Source organism: Crocuta crocuta, unplaced genomic scaffold (assembly GCF_008692635.1).
Source record: "Crocuta crocuta isolate KB4526 unplaced genomic scaffold, BGI_CrCroc_1.0 scaffold93, whole genome shotgun sequence".
Taxonomy (NCBI): domain Eukaryota; kingdom Metazoa; phylum Chordata; class Mammalia; order Carnivora; family Hyaenidae; genus Crocuta; species Crocuta crocuta.
The window spans coordinates 6,193,809-6,217,120 of record NW_027529641.1 but is presented as its reverse complement, the minus strand read 5'-3'; the positions used below and the strand labels follow the sequence as shown (position 1 = coordinate 6,217,120).

The window sequence follows — 23,312 nt, the reverse complement described above, 5'->3', positions numbered from 1 at the left end:
TACTAAGAGTTCTTTTCAGTCTTTTAATCTCAACTGACTGGGTGGCTCAGTCAATTAAGCATCCAACTCTTGATTTTGGCTCAGGTCATGATCCCAGGGTCATGGAATCAATCCCCTCATCAGGTTCTACACTGAGCATGGAACCAGCTTGGGATTGTCTCTTGTTCTCTCCCTCCCCCTCTGCTGCTCTTCCCTACTCACACTCCCTCTCTGTCTTTCTTTCTAAAAAAAATTAATTAAAAATTTTAAAAAATTAAGGGGCACCTAGAGGCTCAGCCAGTTGAGCATCCAGCTTAGGCTTAGGTCAGGATCTTGATGTTTGTGGGTTTGAGCCCCACATTGGGCTCTGTGGGCCCCACATAGGGCCTGGAACCTGCTCTGGATTCTGTGTCTCCTTCTCTCTCTGCCCTTCCCCTGCTTGTGCTCTGTCTCTGTCTCTGTTTCTCTCTGAAAAATAAATACTCAAAAAAGAGATTAAAAAAAATTTTTTTAAAAGAGTTCTTGGGATGCCTGGGTGGCTCAGTTGGTTAAGTGTCTGACATTGGCTCAGATCATGACCTCATAGTTCGTGAGTTTGAGCCTCGAGTCAGGCTCTGAGCTAACAACTCAGAGCCTGGAGCCTCCTTCAGATTTTGTGTCTCCCTCTCTTTCTGTTCCTCCCTCACTCATGTTCCATCTCTGTCTCTCAAAAATAAATGTTAAAAAAATTTTTTAAAAGAGTTCTTTTCACTCTGGCTGGTAAGAAGATAATAAATGGTGTGAGATCCATAGGTTATTTTGCCAACTTTTTTCTGGTGATTCTCTGCCTGGCCTTTGGTAGTTACTTGACACACATGATTCAGTCAGTACTCAGTCAAAGACTGAAGGGGATTCCACTGAAGATCTCTGGAGTTTTCTCTCTGTGTATCTCCCTTCTCTCCAGCATTCTATCTCACAAATACCAACCTGGCTTTGGTGAACTCCAGTTTCTGTTTCCTCAACTCATTGGCACCACAGGTCTTTGGTTTCTTCACTGTGCTTCAGGTTAGAAATGGTAAGATGGTATGCTGGGACAGGTGAACAGCTCCCCTCCTCCATTTTCCTTTTTCTCAGGAATCACGGTCCTGAGATACTTCTTGAACAGTGTCTAAAAGCTATTGTTTTTAATATTTTATCCAGCTTTCTAACTGTTTAACATGGTAGGATAATCTAATCCCTGTTTTACCATCCTGGCCAGAAGTATTGTCACAGTATTTTATTTTCTAAATAACAATAGTTTATACACTTCCTGAGATAGCCTGTTTCATTTTCAAATGAGCATAACTGTCAGGTAATTCCTTCTTTTTTTCCTGATCTTTCCCTGTAGGCCAATGCTGTTCAGTAAAAATGTAATGTGAGCCACATATATAATTTTTAAGTTATCAGGTAATAGTGTCATTTAAAAACTCATAAGAAACAGGTGAAATTAATTTTAGCAATATATTTAACACAACATAAACAAAATATTATTTCAATTTTTCCTGTGGTATATTTTGCCTGGTATGTATTTTAATCAGGGGACGATTATAATCATATTTATGGCTAATAGTGTGATTCAGCAGCCAATACAAAAAATTATTAATGAGATCTTTTTCATTCTATTTTTCATGTTAAGTCTTTGAAATCCAGTGTGGATTTTATACTTACAGCATGTCTCAATTTGGACTGACCACAAGTCAATTGCTCAAAAGCCACATATGGTGAATGGCTACCACATTGGATGTTGTAGCTCCCAGCTCTAGAATAGAAGTTGTACTTCTCTTCCCCTGCATCTGAGACAGATGGTGGGATATGTTCTAATGTGTGATCGTTCTCATGGGGCCCCTGGTGTTACGCTCAATTATGACATGCTGGCTGTACCCACTATCCTTCCTTTTCCACTCAAGAAAAGTTTTCAGTTTGTGAGCAATGGAGGATAAAAGCCAACCTATTGTCTTTTTTAAAATAATTTTTTAAATATTTATTTATTTTTGAGAGAGAGAGAGAGGGAGGGAGAGAGAATGAGCTGGGGAGGGGTATATAGAGAGAAGGACCAGGGATATGAAGTGATGCAGGGCTCAAATTCACACACCATGAGATCATAACCTGAGCCAAAGTAGGACACTTAATTGACTGAGTTACCCAGGTGCCCCCCAACCTATTGTCTTACTTCTCTTTCTCTTCTGCAAGATCTTTAGTTTTTGTTTTTCCCCTCATTGCTTGTCTCCAAGTATCACATATTCTTTACATACCTGATTCTCCCCAAAAAACTTTGCTTCTCTGAGAATGACACTTCCTGTCTGGTATACTCTGGGGCTGCTTCTCTTTCATAAGGGCTATGAATTACCAAGTGCCTGTGCATTTATGCTTTCCCTTTCTCTTTCTGGAGGTTATTTTGTCTGCACTTCTTCTAGGTCAATACACCCACCCTGTTCATTCTTCCACCCTTCCCTGCTCCACTTCCTCAGCCACAAGCTAGAGGGCTATGGGAGCTCTTTCGAATTTGCATATATTTTTTCTTCTTCTTATAGATAATCTGAACAGTGTTCTCTCTTCCCCAGGAAAATTCAAGGCATTTGATTCTGTATTTGCTTTCAGAAAGTGAGGGAGAAATGTGGAATCAGACTACCAGTGTTCTTTAAGCCCAGAAGTCCTCAAATAAACCATTTGCACACTTAGATGCTTAAAATGGTTTTAATAATAGACTTCTCACAAGTAATCTTGATGATGTCTCAGTATGGAAGCTGCATTTGGCAGAACAGGACTGCATGGTAACCCTTAGATACCAACCATGTGCCCTACCACAACCCGTATGGCTCTGCTTCTGTGGATTAAACATCTCCAATTCTTTTAGGGTGCCTGGGTGGCTTGGTCAGTTAAGTGTCCAACTCTTGATTTTGGCTTAGGTCATGATCTTGCAGTTCTTGAGATCAAGCCCTGTGTCAGGCTCTGTGCTGACAGCATGGAGCCAGCTTGGGATTCTCTCTCTCTTCTCTCTCTGCCCCTTCTCCACTCTCTCTCCCTCTTTCACTCTCACTCTCTCAAAATAAATAAATAAACTTAAAAAAATTTTTAAACATCTCAAATCCTTTCAACCACACCTTATCCTAAGGTATGCTATTGAGCCTTTTCACCTACCTCTCTCATTTCATTTTATCCAGATTCTCCTTTAAATGAACATAAGTTTCTAGAAGTGATATGACTAATACAAAAGCAGGTCTGATGTCTAGTTTTGTGAAAACTCTACTTCCATTGATGCAGCCTAATTTTGAGTTGCTGGTAATCACATTACTTTGCTAATTCATACTGAGCTTGAAATTGATTAAAACCTCTAAGTCTTTTTCGCATGGGACAAGACACATTTCCTCCATTTGGGGACTGTCCTGTGGTGGTGATGATTTGTGATGGAAGTTATATTCCTTCTTATTAAACTTCACTTTGTTTAATCACCTTATCATTTGAGCGTTTTCATTAAGAATGGGAAAACATGACATTTGCTGATGGGTACTTAATTGTTCCTGAGGACCTTTTGTCTAAGATGCCTGTTATAGGAATTCAGGAGTATTCTACTTAAGCCAGCTCAGGAAAAAAGTCATTATTATTTTGCCTGATATATATTTTCATCAGGTGAGGAATGCAATCACCTTTAGGGCAAATATAGAATGAGGTATACTGCTCACGTCGACAAGGTCTCCTAGCAGTCCCACTTTTTATTTTAGATCAAGTTGTTACACATTAGCCATGTTGACTACACCTGACAAGACTGGCCTGTGGAGCCTTTAAAGAAAGACACTCATGGCCAGGTCCTAACTCAGACCATTTAAATCAGATTGTATGGAGACAGGGCCCAGACATTGGAGTTTTTAAATACTTTTTTTAATGTTTATTTACTTATTTTAGAAAGAGAGAGAGAACAAGTGGGTGAGGGGCAGAGAGAGAAGGAGATGGAGAATCCCAAGCAGGTTTCGCGCTGTTGGCACAGAGCCCAATGTGGGGCTTGAGCTCACCAACTGTGATATCATGACCTGAGCTGAAACCAAGAGTCAGACACTTAACCAACTGAGCTACCCAGGCGACCCTGGACACTGGAATTTTTGACAAACTTCTTCCCCTAATGTAAGTGATTTTGATCTGCCTCTTAGGCTGAGAGCCACTAGAAAATAGAGAAGACCACATGAGTGTGAACCTGTGTGTCTTCTTCACTTCTGGACAAGCATCTATGGATGACTCTCCATGTATTGTGTCTGCTTTCTATAAAGCAAAGATAGCTGCATCTCTCCCCACATGGGTGGAGTTTATGGACCTCAACCAGTACTCCCATCTTGCAAATTTTAACAAGAGCAGCAGACTTTCATGTCACATAGGTGTTCAATGCTAAAAAAATCCTTACAAAAGTCAGACTGTTGAAACAAACACTTGGAGATTATTTCCTTTGTGGAAACCCAGAATTCTTTAAGTAGTACATTTCTCTACAGAATTAAAGGCGTGACTCATTTTATAATATGATTGGCTAATTATTTTTTTGTCTACAAAGTCACATTTTATTTATTTATTTTTTAATAGTTTATTGTCAAGTTGGTTTCCATATAACACCCAGTGCTCATCCCCATGAATGCCCTCCTCCATGTGGCTAATTATTTTTAAACAGCCATCCATTATAGAAGTGAGACATACTGGTAATTTTATATTGCCTTTCTGGATTAGAAAGACTCATGATGGGGTGCCTGGATGGCTCAGTCGGTTAAGTGTCCAACTCTCGGTTTTGGTTCAGTTTGTGATCTTATGGTTTTATGAGTTCAAGCCCCATGTCAGGCTCTGTGCTGACAGTGCAGAGCCTGCTTGGGATTCTCTCTTGCTTCCTCTATCTCTGCCCCTTCCCTACTCATGGTTTCTCTGTCTCTCTCAAAATAACTAAACTTTAAAAAAAAGACTCATGATATATAGATACTAAAGAAGAAAGATTATTTGAAATCACATTTCAAACTGGAAAGATCCTTAGGTGAGTCTCCACACCAACTTCTTTTTACAAAGAGCAGCAATCTAGAGATTGTTCTGTGGCCTAAGAAACAGCCTAACTGCAGTGGTGTCTCTCTGGCTGGGTGTCACCTAGAGCTGGTTAGAAACACAGCATTTCAAGGGGCACCTGGGTGGCTCAGCTGGTTAAGTATATGACCCTGGATTTTGGCTCAGGTCATCATCCCACAGTTTGTGGGATCAAGCCCCACGTTGGGCTCTGTGCTGACATCATGGAGTCTGCTTGGGATTCTCTCTTACCCCCTCCCCTTCCCTTCCTCCCTCAAAATTAAAAAGTAAAAACTTAAAAAAATAAACCCTCAGAAATGCAGTATCTCAGGTCCTACTTATGAATGAGAGCCTGTATTTCATCAAGAGCTCTAGGTGATTTATATGCCTATTAAAGTTTGTGAAGTACTGGTCTAAAAATTTCAGATCCAGATAACTAACAGTAAATGTCCCTGTGTAGCTAGATTTGATAGAATCCAATTTAAATTTAATGCAGCTTCTTTGAGGGAAAAAAAAAGGAAAAACCCAATTGTTTTTTTCTGTGACCTTGTCGTTTTGGATCATAAGAACTATTATAACAAAACGGAATGGATTTGGGTAGTAGTTCAGAAAATTGAAATCTTTGAATGCACCTCTTTTCTTTTCATACAGTTAAACCAAAAAGTTTGCTTTCAAAACAGCATAAAATGCTTATTATATTGTCCTTTGTTTCATTGCCAACTGTGGATTTAGATGTGGAGCCATTCAAAAAGCAGTGGGACATTATGAGTCATTCATGACCTCCTGGGCTTTTGACATTAATGTAGAACCACAGATTCCCAAGCACAGAGTTTCCTTAAGGCATTTCAAAAACACAGCTCTACAATTTTATTGAAACCATAGCTGCAGATGTCTTTCCCAGAGGTGTACGGAAGTGCTATGGCAAAGATCATTCATTTACTTGAAATGAGCATTTTATCTTATTAGCATTAGTATATTTTTTCCTCACTGTCCGTGTTTATTTTGCTTGGTAATCCTTGCAATCAGTTTTTAGGAAGACAGACCAGGGCCAGATGTTACCTTCATTAACAGGCAAACTGTGATTAATTGATAAAGATCTTATATTCTAGAATCTTAAAATATAAGAAAAAGTTATACGAAACAGTAAAGCCAGAAGTGTAGTTATTGAGGTTTGATTTAAATTTATTGTATGCCCCACACCCCACTTTTTTTTGGTGGAGATGAAAGTGGTAAGTCGTGTATGACTTGAGTGGTGCTGGTTGTGTCACACACAATGCAGATTGATGACTACGGATAGGAGTATATTCTCTAGGATACACAGAGTGGGGAGGAGTTCTGATGTTATGTCATATGAGGACCAGTGGGAGGAAATGGGAGTATTTAGCTTTAAGAGGATTAACTGTCTTTAAGTGTTTGAAAAACTGACCAATGTTTGAATAAAGTAACCAGACTCCTCCTGGACAATTACCGTAATTACTGGAGATGTACAGGCAGGAATGTGTATGTCTTTCACTTGGGTTATTAAAAAGGGCATATCAGCATCAGTAGAAACTGCATTAGATGAGCCTAAATGTCCCTTCCAAAACTGGAGGCCTTGGGCACTGCTCTTTCTTATGTAATGCTGTTATATAGCAACCAGCTCCCCCATTAGAGCAGGGGTTTTCTGAGTACAGACTCCTTGTCTGCTTTGGTCACTGCTATCTCAAATGGTGCTGCACAGTGGCTTCTGGTTGGACTTAGAAGTAAAATAGACCTTCTGACCATGACTTAATCTGGTCCACACTCACTCCCTGACTTTATCTTAGGATATGCCGCTTCTTTCTCAGTATGCTTCAGCTGCATTGGCCTTTCTGATCCCTCAGCATGCCAAGATTTTACCCCAATTCAGGCCCTTTGCACATACTGTTTCTTCTTGAAATGTCCTTTACCCCACTCTTTCCCGACCACTCCTACTTAAACTTCAGGTTACAATCTTTGAGTTCCATTTCCTTAGCATTGCTTCCTGATGTCACCCCCTTTAAGTGAGATCCCTAATTTATACATGGTGGTATTCTCTACTTCATAACACTGACAAATGTGTGGTTATATATTTGTTATGTGTTTGAGCTCTTAGGGTTTGGCTTTTCCAGTAGACTGTAAGTTAATGAAAACAGATACTATTATGTCCTGATGCCTTGCACGATGTGCAGGGGAACAAGAAATATTTTTTGAACCAGTTGTTCTCAGTGGGGATTTTGCCCAGGGACATTTGGCAATCTCTGAAGACATTTCTGATTGTCACAGCTGTATCTAGTGGACAGAGACCAAAAGTATTTACTGCTAACCATCCTAAATGAGTAGAACAGTCCCCACACCAAGAATTGCCTGGCTCACAATGTCAAGGGCGCACAGATTGAGGTTCCTGGAATGAATGGATGAACTTCTATCTCTTTTTGTCGATTCCACTTTGTGGTTGGTGGTGTTCCTAAAGTATTCCTTGCTTTCCCACCTGCCGGTGTTATTCTATATAGAGGCAAGGCAAGTTATGCCAGAACAGCAAAACTCGCTAGTTCCTGAGAAGCCAAGCTCCATGTAATTAGCTGGGTAACATTTCTTCAGATGTAAATATTGGCAGTTTATTTTTTTATTTTTATTTATTTCTAGGAGAGAGAGAGAGAGCGTGAGCAGGGGAGGGTCAGAGAGAGAGGGAGTCACAGACTCTGAAACAGGCTCCAGGCTCTGAGCTGGCAGTCAGCACAGAGCCCGATGCGGGGCTCGAACCCACGAACCGCGAGATCATGACCTAAGCGAAAGTCGGACGCTTAACCGACTAAGCCATCCAGGCGCCCCAATATTGGCAGTTTAAAATTACATAGATGATCATTCCAAATGGTTGCCAGCCATTTCCTTTTGAAATCAGGTAACTGCATTTGAGAAGTTCTGATGAATGGAGAGAATGAGAGTGTAACTTATTGTTCAGTTGGAACTGGTAGAAAATGAATGCATGTATAACACTACCAACTTTCCATTCCTTCAGTTGGGAAGGGCATAGTGGGCAAGGTAGGGTTGGCCATACCAAACAGTCATTCTTGGTTCCCTTTCATTCACTTAGTGACCATTTCTCTCTTGTCATTTCTTTACCTCTTAAGCTTGTCGAGTGTTAGGTCTAAGCAGCAGAACCGTTCATGTCCTGGAAGCAGCAAATTCTTACTTCCTGCCCTTTGCATATACCTTCCCCTCCCCTGGAATCACAGAATCCAAGTATAAGCTACACAACTCCCCATCTCTAGTTCAAGCAGCCACACTTAGGAGGAAGTCTTCCAAGGTTGCTACTTGTTAAAACCTTTCTTTCAGCTCCATATAGTGCTTCCCAACCTTCCTTCCCTCAGGACACTGAGAGACTGACACTTGCACAGCATGCTAGGGAAAATTGATGCTACTGTCCAAAGAATAAGAAGAGTGGGGCTCTGGTAGCTGCTCCAAGAGCTAAAGGAATCAATGTCTCAGCATATTAACCTTTCCCGGGCACACCTTTTAGGAAACTCTATAGCCCCACTATGCTCTAGTTGCCCAGCTATGGGCCATGATAACGTTATGTATTCCATTTTGAATGTGGGCTGGTGGATTGGGGTTGTCTAAGAACAAATCATATTTTGTCTACCATTGGAGAAGGACAGTGGTAAGATACTTCGTGAATTTTCCTTATTCAGAAATCTCACCAACAATGAGGGCTCTTCTGAGCCAAGGAAACAGCCCTGTCCCACAAGAACTCTCTGAAGTAGCTGTCATGAGTCTGCTGAAGAGCACTCTAGATCAGGAGAGGGCTCTGGGGACCCAAACCTGTGTGGCACAACTCCACTGACTTCTGTGTTCCAGTTCACTGAGCCCATGGGCCACATCGATGCGGAATCTAGATCCTGGCCACAGAGATTTGATGAGGCTTGGAAATTGTTGAAGACAAAAGCAGAGGTCTGTATCAAAGAGCCCCACTGAGTGAAATGGGTCAGGAAACAAGGTCTCCCATACAAGGCAGGACTGAGGATGATCTGGAGGGTTTTGCCTGGAACAACTGAATGAATGGAAGTGCCATTTGCTGAAAGACCAGAGAAAAGGTGGTATATGAGTTGACTAGCATTTGATAAGCCCATTAGGCAGCTGAGAAGACATTGTCTAGCTGTGATCATTTGAGTCTGAAGCCAGGGAGAGAGGTCCACACTAGGTTATAAATTTGGGAGTCAAGGTGGGGTTTTATGTTGTGGTGTTAGATTCATTTATTCACTCACTCACTCATCAAACAGATACCAAGTGTCTACTGTATGCTAGATGAAATCACCTAAGAGAAACTAGGAAGAAAGATGGTACATATCTTAGTATACCCCACCTCACTCCAATCTCCTCTCTACCTCTACAAAGAGAACCACTGAAGTTGTGTCTTTCTGCCTATGCTTGCATATGTTTGTTAGACTTGGATATTGTCACATATATGGAGTATTGCTTTCTTATTTTTTAACTTCACATCTAGTATATATAAGTGTACAACTTGTTTTCTTCATCCACAACATTTGCATTGATACATGTTACTCTGTAGATCAATTCATTTAACTCCTGTGTAGTATTCCACCAATCAGATACTCCACACACTGTTTAGCTTCCTGTTTACAGTCAAGTCTACCATAAACATCCTTGTATCTGTCTCCTTGGGAATGTATGGGAGTTTCTCTGTAGGAAGATTCCCACATCAAATTTACTGCATGTTGTCAAACTATCTTTCAAACCAAGTGTGTGTGTGAGAGTCTATCTTTCCCCACATCCTCACCAACACTCATTTTTAGCAGACTTCTGTATTTACCAGTTTGATGAACATGAGATTTTTTTTTTTTTTTTTTCTAGGAGAGAGACAGAGACAGCATGAGCAGGGGAGGGTCAGAGAGAGAGGGAGTCACAGACTGAAACAGGCTCCAGGCTCTGAGCTGGCAGTCAGCACAGAGCCCGACGCGGGGCCTGAACCCACGAACCGCGAGATCATGACCTAAGCGAAAGTCGGATGCTTAACCGACTAAGCCACCCAGGCGCCCCGAACATGAGATTTTTTTAATCTCATTTTAATTTACATCTTCCCGATTACTAAGATAGAGGACTTTGTATAGTTTGTTAGTAATGTTGCCTCTTCTGTGAATTACCTGTCAGATCCTCTGCCTGCTTCTCTTGTCACATTGGTTTTTTTTTTTTCCCCTTCTTAATGAAGTGTAGAAGTTCTGTGTTGGATGCTAATGTTTGAAACAAACTTGAACATTTCAGTTTTGATACACATTGTCTGGGCTCTGTACTTAATCCTCTGCCTTGCTATGGTTATTTCTTAAGCGTTGCTTACCTAAATCCTAGTGATTTTTTTTTCAAAATTGTTTTTGCATCTCTGACTTATTAGAGTTGTTGAATTTCCAGGCCATAGAATCTAAAGCTGTTTCAAAAGGATGTAAAATGTGGCAGTTTAGAGAATGCACTAATTTTAATGGTTCTTATCCCCAGACAAGTTACATTTATGAAACCACATCATTTTCCACATCTGTCACAATGTGGATGATTACCACATTGGCTGGTACATTTTAAATTAATTTTTAGGTAATACAGAGAATATGAAAAATGAAAAATATGGTTTTTATCAAGAGTCATACAGGGTGACCTGGGCTCTGCTGCGACAAAGCTGTGTCACTCAGCTGGGTGCGATGGAGTCTCGTAGCTCTTATTTCACTTGGAAAATGAGCGTGTTTGACAATAGAATAGAATCCACCTAGCCCCTAACACTGACTTCTTCTCTTAGAAACTCATTTTTAAAGCCCATAAGCCTTAGCAAAATGAATTCATTCCTTAAGGAAATTAGAGATATTGATAGCAGCAAGTGAAATAAAAAAAGCCGTCAGTGGAAAATATAAATATACGCTTGACCTTTGTACAACATGGGTTTGAACAGTGCAGTACTGTGAATGTATTTTCTCTTCCTTACGATTTTCTTAATATTTTCTTTCCTTTAGCTCACTTTATTGTAAGTATACAGTATATAATACATGTAGCACACAAAATATGTGTTAGTCAACTATTCATGTTATTGATAGATTTCCAGTTGACCATAGACTATTAGTAGTTGAGTTTTTGGTGAGTCAAAAGTTTTATGTGTATTTTCAACTGTGCAGGGGTCAATGCCCCTAAACCCCGTGTTGTTCAAGGGTTTTACTCTAGTTTACACCGGTAAATTGGGGCAGTTTAAAAAGCAACTTTTGAGTCTGGCTCTGAAACACAAGAGGAAACATTCTGTGTACACAGACAAGCCAATCTCAGGGCATGTTTTCAGGGACTTGGATCCAAACTTCCACAAGACGTAAAAGGCTAGGTACTATTTTGACTTGCACTCAGGATTATAGAGAGCTGGGGCTGTAATCTTGATCCCAGTATTCTGTGTCCAAGAGATTTGACACCAATCAAAGGTAATTACCATGTACTATTACAAGGTCAGCCATTTTTTCATGAGCTCTCCAAAGGAGAGAAGACTAGCAGAAGCTGAAAGTGTGTTTATTGCTTTTGGGATCAGATGCTTGAGTCTTTGGACATGAGTCAATTCATCTCTCTGCCCCATTCCTAAAACCCACTCTTCAAAGGGGTATTTTGACTTCAGCATGACTTTAATTGAGGAAGGACATTTTTATCCCAATTTCAGAGCTTTCTTTCTTTCTTTTTTTTTNTTTTTTTTTTTTTTTTTTTTTTTTTTTTTTTTTTTAACATTTATTGATCTTTGGGGCAGGGAAGGACAGAGAGAGGGAGACACAGAATCCAAATCAGGCTCCAGGCTCTGAGCTGTCAGCACAGAGCCTGATGTGGAGCGGAGCTTGAACCCACAAATCATGAGATCATGACCTGAGCTGAAATTGGATGCTTAACTGACTGAGCCACCCAGGTGCCCCCCAATTTCAGAGGTTTCTATTTCTTTTAGTGTATGGGATGCTTCCACTGACTGCCAATCTCCCTTCACAGTGAATGTGATTTCAACCCATCCTCTGAACACATATCTTATCTGCCCTCTTGGAGTGCCAGGCAGATGACATTTGCCAATATTGATGCCTTTTAGTGAGATGAGGGCTCCAGAGCCCCTGTTACAGCTAGTGACATGGTCTCCCCTACATAAGTAACTTGTCCATCATTCTTTCCACCACCGTTTTGTGCAACCAAAGATTGTTGCCAGATGAGAAGGGGATTCTTAAAAGACTTTGTAAAAATTATGCCCATTCACTTCAATCATGGAATGAATAATATTGTTAATGATGTGTTCTAGAGGGCCCAGGTCATTTCTGGAAAAAGTCCAGTTGCATATAGATATCTTTGCTAATTCAAAAGAATGTTATCTAAAGTGATCAGATAGCAATGTGCTCTCTGGAATGGCAGCTGCTGAGATCTTCCCTAAGGGACAGTTCAGGTGGGCAGATCACAGGGCGTATGTGAGCTGCCATATGCTGGGGCAGAACTGAACCAAGTAACTACCACCCTTTGGCTGCTGAAGCCAAGGTTCAGTTCATTCTTCAAAAAGGTTCTGGGTCCTTCTTTATGCATGCATCTTCTTGGGCTTTTAATGATTTATGGGAGTGTACCGGGCCAACATTTGCACCAGTCAAGTTCTGCTAGCCCAGTGACAACTAAAAGTGTGCAGACAACAGTGTAGGGAAATGCAATGCAGGAAAAGAAATGGGCTGGTTCCAAGAGACAGACTCACTGCTGCTGTGTAAGCAGAGTGTTGGCAGTATGTCAAAGCAGACAGGTAGCGTTCCAGAAAACACTGTGGCTTGACCTTTAGCAAGTATTTAATTCCTTGTTTCACTAGAGCAAGCTTGATTTGTTTTTGATTTCTGTTAAGTGTTGTAATTGCTGGGAACGATTTGCAGTTGTGAAAAGGTGCTTTGCAGAACATCCATTATGGTTTGTATTTTAATATTCTCTGATTGTGGCTACTTAGAAAAGCCTCTTTTCTCTGGCATACCCAAAGTCAGCTTTTTTCAAACTGTGGGTGGCAGATCAGTAAAGGGTCACCAGTTTCCTAGGCCTCAACCATCATTTTTGCAATGAAACAGAACAGAATAAAACATGTCAGTGTTCGTCTCACAGAGTAAAAATAATTACTTAGGGGTGATTTTCATTATTTCCAATTTATGCTGCGCAGTCAGTTCTGCTGGTACCAAGGGCAGAGTCAGAACAAGATGAGGAGGCATGACAAGACAGCTGGTGCTCTGCTCGATAGGAGATGAGAAGGAGCTTTCTTACACAGAGACCTGACTTCAAACAGAACTGAGTGTCTGCCTCCTAGGTGCCCTGTATCAAGTGTGTGTGCAGATGACTCCAGCAGGGGTCTGTAGAGCACTGTGGTTCACNTGTGGTTTATCTATACCATGGAATACCACATGGCAATGAGAAAGAATGAAATCTGGCCATGTGTAGCAACATGGATGGACCTTGAGGGTGTTATGCTGTGGTTCACAGTTTCTAAGCTTAGAGTAGGGTTTTCATCCCATCTGCCTTTCTTAGCTGTGTGGCCTTATAAATGTTACTTAATCCCTCTGAGCCTTGGTTTCTTCTCTTCTAAAGTAAAGAGACTGGCCCCTATGTCCTAGGATTACTGTGAGGAGTGAATGTTATTGTTCGTACTAGCTGCTTAGTCCAGCACTCAGCACATGGACATTTAGAGGAGGAGTGTCTATAGCAGCCTCATCTACAATTGGCAAAACTCAGAAGGAACCAAGATGTTCTCCAGTAGGTGAATATATACATAAACTGTGGTACCTCCAGACAATGGGATATTCTTTAGCAACAAAAAGAAAGGAACTATTAAGCCATGAAAAGACATGAAAGAACCTTAATGCACATAACTAAGTGAAAGAAGCCAATCTTAAAAGACAACATACTCTATGATCCCAACAATGTGACCTTCTGGAAAAGACAAAACTATGAGACAGTAGAAAGGTCAGTGGTCACCAGGGATTGGGAAAGAGGGAAGGATGAATAGGTGGAGCACAGAGGACTTTTAGAGCAGAGGAAAACAATCCCTCTGAGGTTATCACTTCTGTTATGGTTTTGTGGTTTTTGTTATGGATGGCATGTACAAGACAAAATTGAATATAACATTAGCTTTTAGCAATACTTTAATACCCATCATTTCCAATTTATATTACTTAAGCTTGCATAATGTGCAACCACCTGGACATCTATCTAACAAACTCTTGCTATCCGAAAATCCTTTCTGACCTTGATGCATCATCTAGGGCCATGGTTCTCAATCCTACTGGACCCATATCCCCTCCAGTAGCCTGAAATTAAATTCCCAGGTTAATGAGGTGCCTGGGTGGCTCAGTTGGTTGAGCATCCAACTCTTGATTTCAGCTCAGGTCACTGTCCCTTACATCATGTAATTGAGCCCCGCATCAGGCTCCATGATGAGCATGAATCCTGCTAAAGATTCTCTCTCTTTCCCCCTCTCTCCCTCTCTCCCTCTCTCCCTCTCTCTCTCTCTCTCTCTCTCTCCCTCTCTCTCCCAAAATTAAAATACAAACCCAGGTAATATAACTCACCTATAATCATAATTTCAAAAAGTAATATAATGCCACAACTGTAATAGAAAAAAAATAATAACAAAAGGAATTTCTGATAAAATATACATTTCATGGGTAACATACATGCAAGACCACAGTCAAGAGCATCCTGGGGTTGACAGATGCTGTGCTTGCTCACCATGAATGGGGCAGCTGTAAGCACAGACTGACACAGGCATGTTTTGCTGGGGACTCAACTGCCACTGGTAGTGTTGTGTCATCTGTGACATGGTTCCCTGAAATTATGAAGCCCTGAACCAAACAAAATATAGCCTTCCTTTGAATCAGGTACATAGTTGTGTTCCTGGAGAATGGAGAGTTTATTAAAACCATGCAAGAATTACTGTGCTTGAATGTAAAATGGAATTAGGTTCTAGGCTTGGCTGATCACAAACATGCTTTCACTTACACAGAGGTCTGGCAGGACACTAGGATGTCATGCTCATTGTAGGGTATCAGGCATCCCTAGCTACTGCTTACTGAAAGTCAGTAATGCACCCCAACTTTTGTGGCCATTAGATGCCATTAATTTCCAGAAGGCTCCACCTGGTCCAGAACCCTTCCTAAGGGTGAGAGTGCTGGAGATGTGGCTTGGGGCAATGGGATGCATCTTCTAGAACCAGTTCATATCTCAGCTAAAGCAGCCCCTTAAGTCCTGGAGAAATGGGACAGTAGATGCAAGTCTGCTTTTCTGGAGAGAAATTTGTTTCTTTATTCTGATTCAAATTTCCTCTTGTTCCTTACAAAACTCTTGAAGAAGGAGACCCAAGGGGCATGGTCCATGAAAGCAATCGTCAGCCAAGCACGACCCTTCCTTGAAGGACCCCATCTGCGGGGGGGGCGAAGGGGGGAACAGCACTTCTGATCCCTGCTCCCAGCATATCATAGAAAGGTTGCCTTTCTTCATTGTATCTAACAGACAAAACACCAAGTTTATGCCTCCATGTTTACAGTGAGCCTTGTTTATTTTGAGACCCTTTCTGTGTTGTGGAAAAGAACGGATCGTACCGAGAAGAGCCCATGATGTGACATTTCTGTGATTAAGGCAGTAGAATGTGGGTATGTTGGGTTTTTCAAAAGCCGTGCTTGTAGAAGATTGAACACAGGGGGAGGTATTTGGTTACGTAGACCCAGAGGTGGTCAGGTTTAGTCTGGAGGTCACAAAAGGAAAAAGTAGCTCATATGGGTATGGATGGCATCTCGAAAAATGGGGTGTCAGGAACCAGGTTTCATCTTCCATGGTTTTTTTTCTTTTTTTAAATGTCTGTTCATTTTTGATGGGGGGGGGAGTGGCAGAGAAATAGGGAGACGGAGGATCTGAAGTAGGCTCTGTGCTGACAGCAGAGAGCCTGATCAGGGGTTCGAACTCAAAAGCCAGGAGATTATGACCTGAACCGAAGTCGGATGCTCAACCACTAAGCCACCCAGATGCCCCCATGTTTTTTTTTCTTTTCTGGTCTAAGTTTAATAGAGATGTTTGTGAACTGGTTTAGAGGGATGTGGGGTCATGTCCAACACGGGCCTTGCCCAGAGACTGAGTTCCCAGTACTGTTCTAATAATCCATACCAACTTTGCTCTTTGCAATGAAGCCTGATCTGTAGCAATGTCATTCTTCTGAGTGTCTTCCTCCCAGAATTTCTCTGAGAATGCCTGGGGAGGGGCGGGGGCTATACCCTGTCGTTAAGAACTGCCCTTGAAAGAGACCCTGCATAAAGAAAATAGAACACACCCTAATTCCTGACAGTAAGAGCATCTCAACAACCAAAAGGCCTACATAAGTAATACTTTACTTAGCAAATGCATATTGGGAAAACCATAGTATTTGCTATCTGAAAAGAAATACGTTTAATTTTTAAACATCATCGGGAAAATTGACTTTTTCCCATCTATATAAAATTCTATGAAGTTTAACCCAGGTATAGATTTGTGTAGCCATCACCATAATCAGGATATGGGATCATTCCATCACCCCAGACCACTCGTTCCTGGCATCCATTCTGCATCTGGATAGGTGGTCATTTCAAGAAGAGTATGTAAATATGATCTCACTGTTCGTGAGTTCGAGCCCTATGTCAGTGTCAGTGTGCACTCGCACTGTCATTGCAGACCCTGCTTGGGATTCTTTCTCTCTCTCCCCTTCCCTTGCTCTTTCTCTCTCAAAATAAATAAATAAACTTTAAGAGAAATGCATCATTTTTTTAAAGAGAATGTAAATAACATTAGTATGTCATATGGTAGGTATTCTTTTGAAACTAATTTATTTTCACTCAGCATAATGCCTCTGAGATTCCCCCAGCTTCTTATAAATGTCAACACTTGGTTCCTTTTCATTGGTAAGTAGTATCTCATTGTACAGACGCACCACCATTTATCCATTTACTGATTGAAGAAAAATTTGGGTTGCTTCCAGTTTTAGCGGGTATGAATAGAGGCATTATAAACGTTTGTTTTTATGTGAACATAATGCTCATTTCTCCGGGGTGAATACTCAGAAATAGGATTGCTGCCATGAATAGTAAATGTATTTATAAAGTTATGTAAATACATAAAGTAAATGTATAAAGTTACTTTATAAGTAACTGTCAAGCTATTTTCCAAAGTGCCTGTACCGTTTTGTATTTCCATCAGTAATGTGTAAGAGTTCCTTTCAGTCACTCTGCGTCCTTGTCAGCACTTGGTATTGTCAGTATTTTTAATTTTAGCTATTTTAATGGGTTTTATAGTTGTATCTCATAGTGGTTTCAATTTGCATTTTTCTAATGGTTAATGATGTTGAACATCCTTTCATATACTTGTTTGACATCCTTTTTAAAGAAATGATTCTTTTTGCATATTTTGCCCATTTTTTAGGTGGTTTGCTTTTTTCTTATTGTTGAGTTTTGAGAATTCTTTATTATGCATACAAGTCAGCTGTGAGGTTGGCAAATAGTATCTCCCAGTTTGCAACTTGTCTTTTTATTCTCTAAATAGTGTCTTGTAGTGCAAAAGTTACATTTTGATGAAGTCCAGATTATCAGGTTTTTTCAATGGATTTTGTTGTTGTTGTTGTTGTTCCACATCTTGGAACCCCTCATCCAACCCAAGGTCATGGGTTTTCTCTAAAAGTTTTATAGTCTTGTATTCTACATTTAGATCTATGATCCGTTTTGGGTTGGCTTTTGTGTAAGACATGTTAGGTCAAAGTTTAGTTAATTTTGCCTATGGATTTCTAACTGTTCCAACACTGTTTGTTGGAACTGCTATACCTTCTCCATTGAATTGCTTTTGCACCTGTGTCAGAACTCAATTGGGATTTGTGTGCATCTATTTCTAGATTCTTTATTCTGTTCCATTGATCTCTGTGCTTATCCGTTTGCTAATACCACCCAGCTTTGATTACTATAACTTTATAGTAAGTTTTAAATTTGGGTGGTTTGAGTCCTCCAGTTTTATTATTCTTTTTCAGAATTACTTTAGCTATTCTAGTTTCTTTGCCTTTCCATATAAATTTTAGAATCAGCTTGTCCATATGTACAAGAAATCTTGCTGAGATTTTAATTGGTATTGTGTGGGATCTGTAGATCAATTTAGGGATAATTAACATTTTTACTATGTTTAATCTTCTAATCCATGAGTATAGTATATCGCTCCAATTATTTAGATTTCTCTCATCTGAGTTTTGTAGATTTTACATACAGATCCTATATATGTTTTGTTAGATTTATACCTAAGTATTTTATTTTTTGTAAACTTTTATAAATGTTACAGATTTTTAAATTTCAGTTTTTAGTCAGACATTGCTAGTCATGTAAGTTTCATGTCACTGCTGTAACAAAATACCACAACTTGATGGCTGAAAACAACAAATTTATTCTCTCACAGTTTCGGAGGCCAGAAATCTATAATCAGTTTTGAGCTGAAATCAAGGTGTGGCAGGGCTGTGTTCCCTCCAGAAGCTGTAGGAGAATCTGCTTTTTGTCTCTTCCAACTTCTGGTGGCTGCCAGTATTCCTTTCTTGTAACCACATCACTCCAGTCTCTACCTCCATCTTCACATTGCCTCTTCTCTGTGTTGAATCCCCTTTGCCTCTCTTATACACTTGGGATGGCCTTAGGGCATACCTGGATTATTCAGGATAACCTTCTCAAAATCCTAAACTTAATCAAATCTGCAAAAATTTTACCTTATTAGGTAACAGTCACAGGTTTTTAGGTTTAGGACCTAATATATTTGAGGACATTTTTCAGCCTACTACATTAGTGTTTAGAAATGAGGGGCACCTGGGTGGCTCAGTCAGTTAAGCGTCCGACTTCAGCTCAGGTCATGGTCTCGCAGTTGTGAGTTTGAGCCCCACATTGGGCTCTGTGCTGACAGCTCAGCACTGCCCCTCCCCTGCTCATACTTTGTCTCTCTTTCAAACAATAAAATAAACATTAAAAAGTATATAGAAATCAGTGTGTGTGTGTCTGTGTGTGTGTGTGTGAGTGAGTGATTTTGTGTGTTAACCTGTATCCTGCAATGAATTTTAGGAGCTTTCAGTAGATTCTTTGGGATTTTCTAATGATGACATAGATTCTTTGGGATTTTCTAAAGATGACATAGATAATCATGTCATCTTCAAATAGGGACACTTTTACTTCTTTCTTTCCAATCTGTTTGATTTTTGTTTCTTTTTCTTACCTTATTACATTGACTAGGACTTCCAATACAATGTTGTATAGGAGTGGTGAAAGTAGATATTCCTGCCTTGTTCCTAATCTTAGGAGGAAAGCATTCAGTCATTCTTCATTAAGTATGATGTTAGCTTCTATTTCTTATTTGCTGATTTTGTGTGTGTGTGTGATCATGAGAATTTTGTCATATGACTTTTCTCCATCAACCGATATGATTATATATTTCTTCTTTCTTTAGATTATTGCTAGGTTGGATTACATTCATTGATTTCTTTTTTTTTTCCTTTACATTCATTGATTTTTAAATATTGAAAGAGCCTTGCATTACTAGGACTAATCCCACTTCATTGTGATGTATTATTATTTTCACACATTGCTGGTTTTGATTTGGACTATTGTGTTGAGGTATTTTATGTGTATACTCATTAGAGATATTGGTCTGAAGTTGTTTTTTTTTTTTTATACTGTCTTTTTCTGGCCATGGGTACTTACAGCCTCATAAAATAAATTAGGAAGTATTCCCTGTCCTATTTAATGGAAGAGATTGTTGAACTTTGCTGTTATTTCTTCTTGATATATTTCATAGAATTTGCCAGTGAAAACTTCTGGGCCTGATGATATTCTTTTCCAGAAGATCTGTAACTGACTTAATTTGTTTTATAGTTATATGACTTTTAGTTTACCTCTGCAATCTTGGGTGAATTTTGGTAGTTTGTGGCTTTTGAGGAATTCATCCATTTCATCTAAGTTGTCAAATATATATACATAATATTACTTATTGTATTCTGTTATTTTCATGATATCTGTAGTATCCATAGTTGAATCCTCTTTTTATTTTCTGACAAATTGTGCCTTCCCTCTCTTTTTCTTTGTCAATTTTGCTAGTGATTTATCAATTTTATGGATCTTGTCAAAGAACAAGCTTTTGGTTTATTGCTGTTATCTATTGTTTTTTCTGTTTTCAGTTTCATTGATTTCTTTATTATTTCCTTTCTCTTGCTTGCATTGGCTTATTTTGTGCTTCTTTTTTCTAATTTCTTAAAGTAGAAGTGCAAATTATTTGAGGCTTGTCTTCTAATATAAACATTTAATTCTATAAGTTTCCTGATAAGTACTATTTTAGCTACAGTTGACAAATTTTGAAATGCCATAGTTTCATTTTAATACTAAATATTTTCTAATATCCATTGTAACTTACTCTTTGATCCATTGTCAAGTGAGTATTGTTTAAATTTCAACTGTTTTGAGATTTTCCTATTTTTTGTATTGATTTCTAGATTAATTCCATTATAGACTGAAATATACTTACATAATTTCAATTCTTCAAGTTTTTTGAGATTTATTTTGTGACCCATGATATGTTCTACCTTGAACTTTTGGTTTTTGAACTTTGCATTTTTTTTCTGGATTTGGGATTTGGGTTTTCTTATTCACTCAAGTCTCTTTCTTGAAGGTTGTCACCCACATCCCATTCCTTTCTTTCTCTAGGACTCCAAGGATGTGCGGAGTGATAATGAGGATGGGTATGAAGAGGACGAGGAAGAGGAGGAGGAGGAGGAAGAAGCCACCAAAGACAAAGAGAGAGACTGTTTGAAGAATGGCCTTGGGGCCAACAGGCACCTCATTCCCAACGGTCAACATGGCCGTTAGCCTGAGGCCCACACAGCTCCTGGGGCATGATGTCCTATGAGGGCTGTTGGAAGCCAAAGTTGCTTTCTCCTCCACAGCTCTGACCTACAGGAAGGAGCCACAAGGACCCCAAATTCTGCCCTTTCAATTTCCCTCCTTTCAAACACTACCTTCCTCTCCCCCAAGATGTATTTAACAAAATGTTAACTTCTGTTGAAATGCTAAATATAGAATCCCTATGGATTTTACTGCAGTTAGGACTCAGACTGGTCAAAGATTTCAAGCATTTCTCCAGAGAACCGTTTCAGTTAAGTTGTGTTCATTCATATATGTGAGACATGTGGTTTTCCCAGGAGCTCACTTACTTCCCATAGCACTTTCCACCTTGCCACCTTGCTCACTCTCAGGATGACCTGAGAGGTGCTAGGGAAGCCCACTTTTTCAAGTGTGTGCAGCCACAGACAGCAACTCATCCCCTACCCCCACCCCCAAATGATCTAGAGGACACAATGCAGTAGTGGCAGAAGGGCCAAACAAGGCAACCAGGCTTCCAGGGCTCACTGGCCACTTTCTGCTGTGGGCAGTTTTTTAAACCTTCCAAGCCTTGGTGTCCAATGGGAATTAAAATATTTGCCTCGCCTGCCTCACAGAGTTGGGAGTAAGGATCAAATGAGATAACAACAGAAGTGAAAATGTCTGTCAACTGCAATGTGACTATTCCCTGACCCTGTTTTCCAGTATGATTCCAACTCTGTTTGGGAGACAGAAACCTGGCTAAACTTCGCACTGAGTGGACCTGAACAAAAGGCACAATCTTAAAAAATTTAGTTTAAAAGTGTCTGGAGATACCCAGAAATGCAAAAATCCAGAAGGCTGTTTCCATGATATTGGGTAACTGTTAGCTACCCAGGGGTGATTCTCAAATTCCCCCAAATTCTCTACCCCTAGATCCTCTGGCTAAGGGGAGGGAGCCGGGGCCCAAAATTCCTTCTCGTCTTTCACCGACCTCTCACTCTGCTATGAGCCCCTCCTTCAGGCTGTCGGAGCTGCCCAGCCAGCAGTAAGATCCCTCTGAGGGCTTGTCCTAGGGAGTAAGCCCCAGCCCCCAGGGCAGGCTGCTCATGGAGCCATTATTTCTCAGAAAACCTGAGCCTTTGGGGCACGACATGCCTGTGAGGGGTTGACCTAACTGAAAGCTTAGAAACAGAAAAAGGATGTCACAGTCTCATCTCTGCTACCCAACCCAATCAGACTGCACAAAAGACAGAACGAAACAAAAGGCTGGAAAATACCCCCTGAGAAATGTCCAAGGACAAATGTTAGAGTCAATGGCAGCTCCTGGGGCTACAGACCACTCGGGGAATACAGATACCAATAAGGGGCTGGCAGGTCAGGAGCCTGCTGGCGGCCCCCTCAGGGGCACATCTGAGCCCTGAGCACAGAGCCTTGTAGAGGAAGAGACTGAGCAGAACACGCAAACACCCCTCCACACACACACACACACACACACGCACCAATCTCTCATATTTTGGGGGCCACATTTTGCACTTTTATCCTGTTTGCTTAGGGCCTGTATTACAAAGCCAAGTGGGAGCTAAGGCTGTGGGGGCTGGTAAAGCATCCACACGGGGCCCCTCTCATGTGGGCTGCTGCTGCTGGAGCAGAAGGGGCACGGCCCAGCAGGGGGTCCACGTTGTTTGTTTTTTAATAAAAAGATGTTTTAAAAACCTTCAGGTTAAACAAAAACAAAACCCCAAAACCCATCAGAATTCTTTCCTCGTCAAGATGTCTTCTTGAGAAATCAGTAGGACAACGGAAAAACCTATGTCAAGTTTTCTCTGCCTGTTATTTGCTTTTATGAGTACAATGACATAGGCGTCGCATGTACAATGTTATATTATAAATCTCAAATGCCTCCACTCATTTTAGGATGTAACTGTTAATTATTATTAATATATTATTGTTATTGTTATTATTATTGGTGGAAGAAAAATCCTATTGAGATATTGAGACATCATGTTTTACGTTTCTGGTTAACAGACTTGTTTTTTTCCCTTGAATTATTTTAGTCTTGTCTCTGTACCACATTATCTTCTTGCTTAAGGTAAAAACATGTTTATTGGCTGCTCTAGCCTCCAGTTCTTTTTTTTTCTTATTTAAATATGGAAGGTAAACTTGATATCCCAACTTCAGTGATCTCTGATACCGCTGGAAGCCCTAAGCTACCTTCGAAAAGGGAGATACGCATTTCTGTAATATCCTCTATGGCTTTTGTGGTCAATTTTAAAGGTCACCTCTCTTCCTACCAGAAACAAAGGCTCACACACTGCCAGATGACTTTATAAAAATGCAGTCCACTGTGCCACCAATGTTATCGTAACAATGATGACTTACAGGAGGGAAATGCTC

General features: G+C 40.3%; 1 protein-coding gene across 1 annotated transcript in view; it reads left to right on the top strand.

Annotated features, from left to right (window-relative positions):
• CERS3 (ceramide synthase 3) overlaps positions 1–22,981 on the top strand; it is a 107,987-nt gene extending 85,006 nt beyond the window's left edge. The window contains exon 12 of the mRNA XM_077762349.1: positions 20,763–22,981. Within this exon, the coding sequence (XP_077618475.1) occupies positions 20,763–20,924 (162 nt within the window). The 3' untranslated portion in view covers positions 20,925–22,981. The remainder of the gene's footprint in view (positions 1–20,762) is intronic.
• The last annotated feature ends 331 nt before the right edge of the window (positions 22,982–23,312 follow it).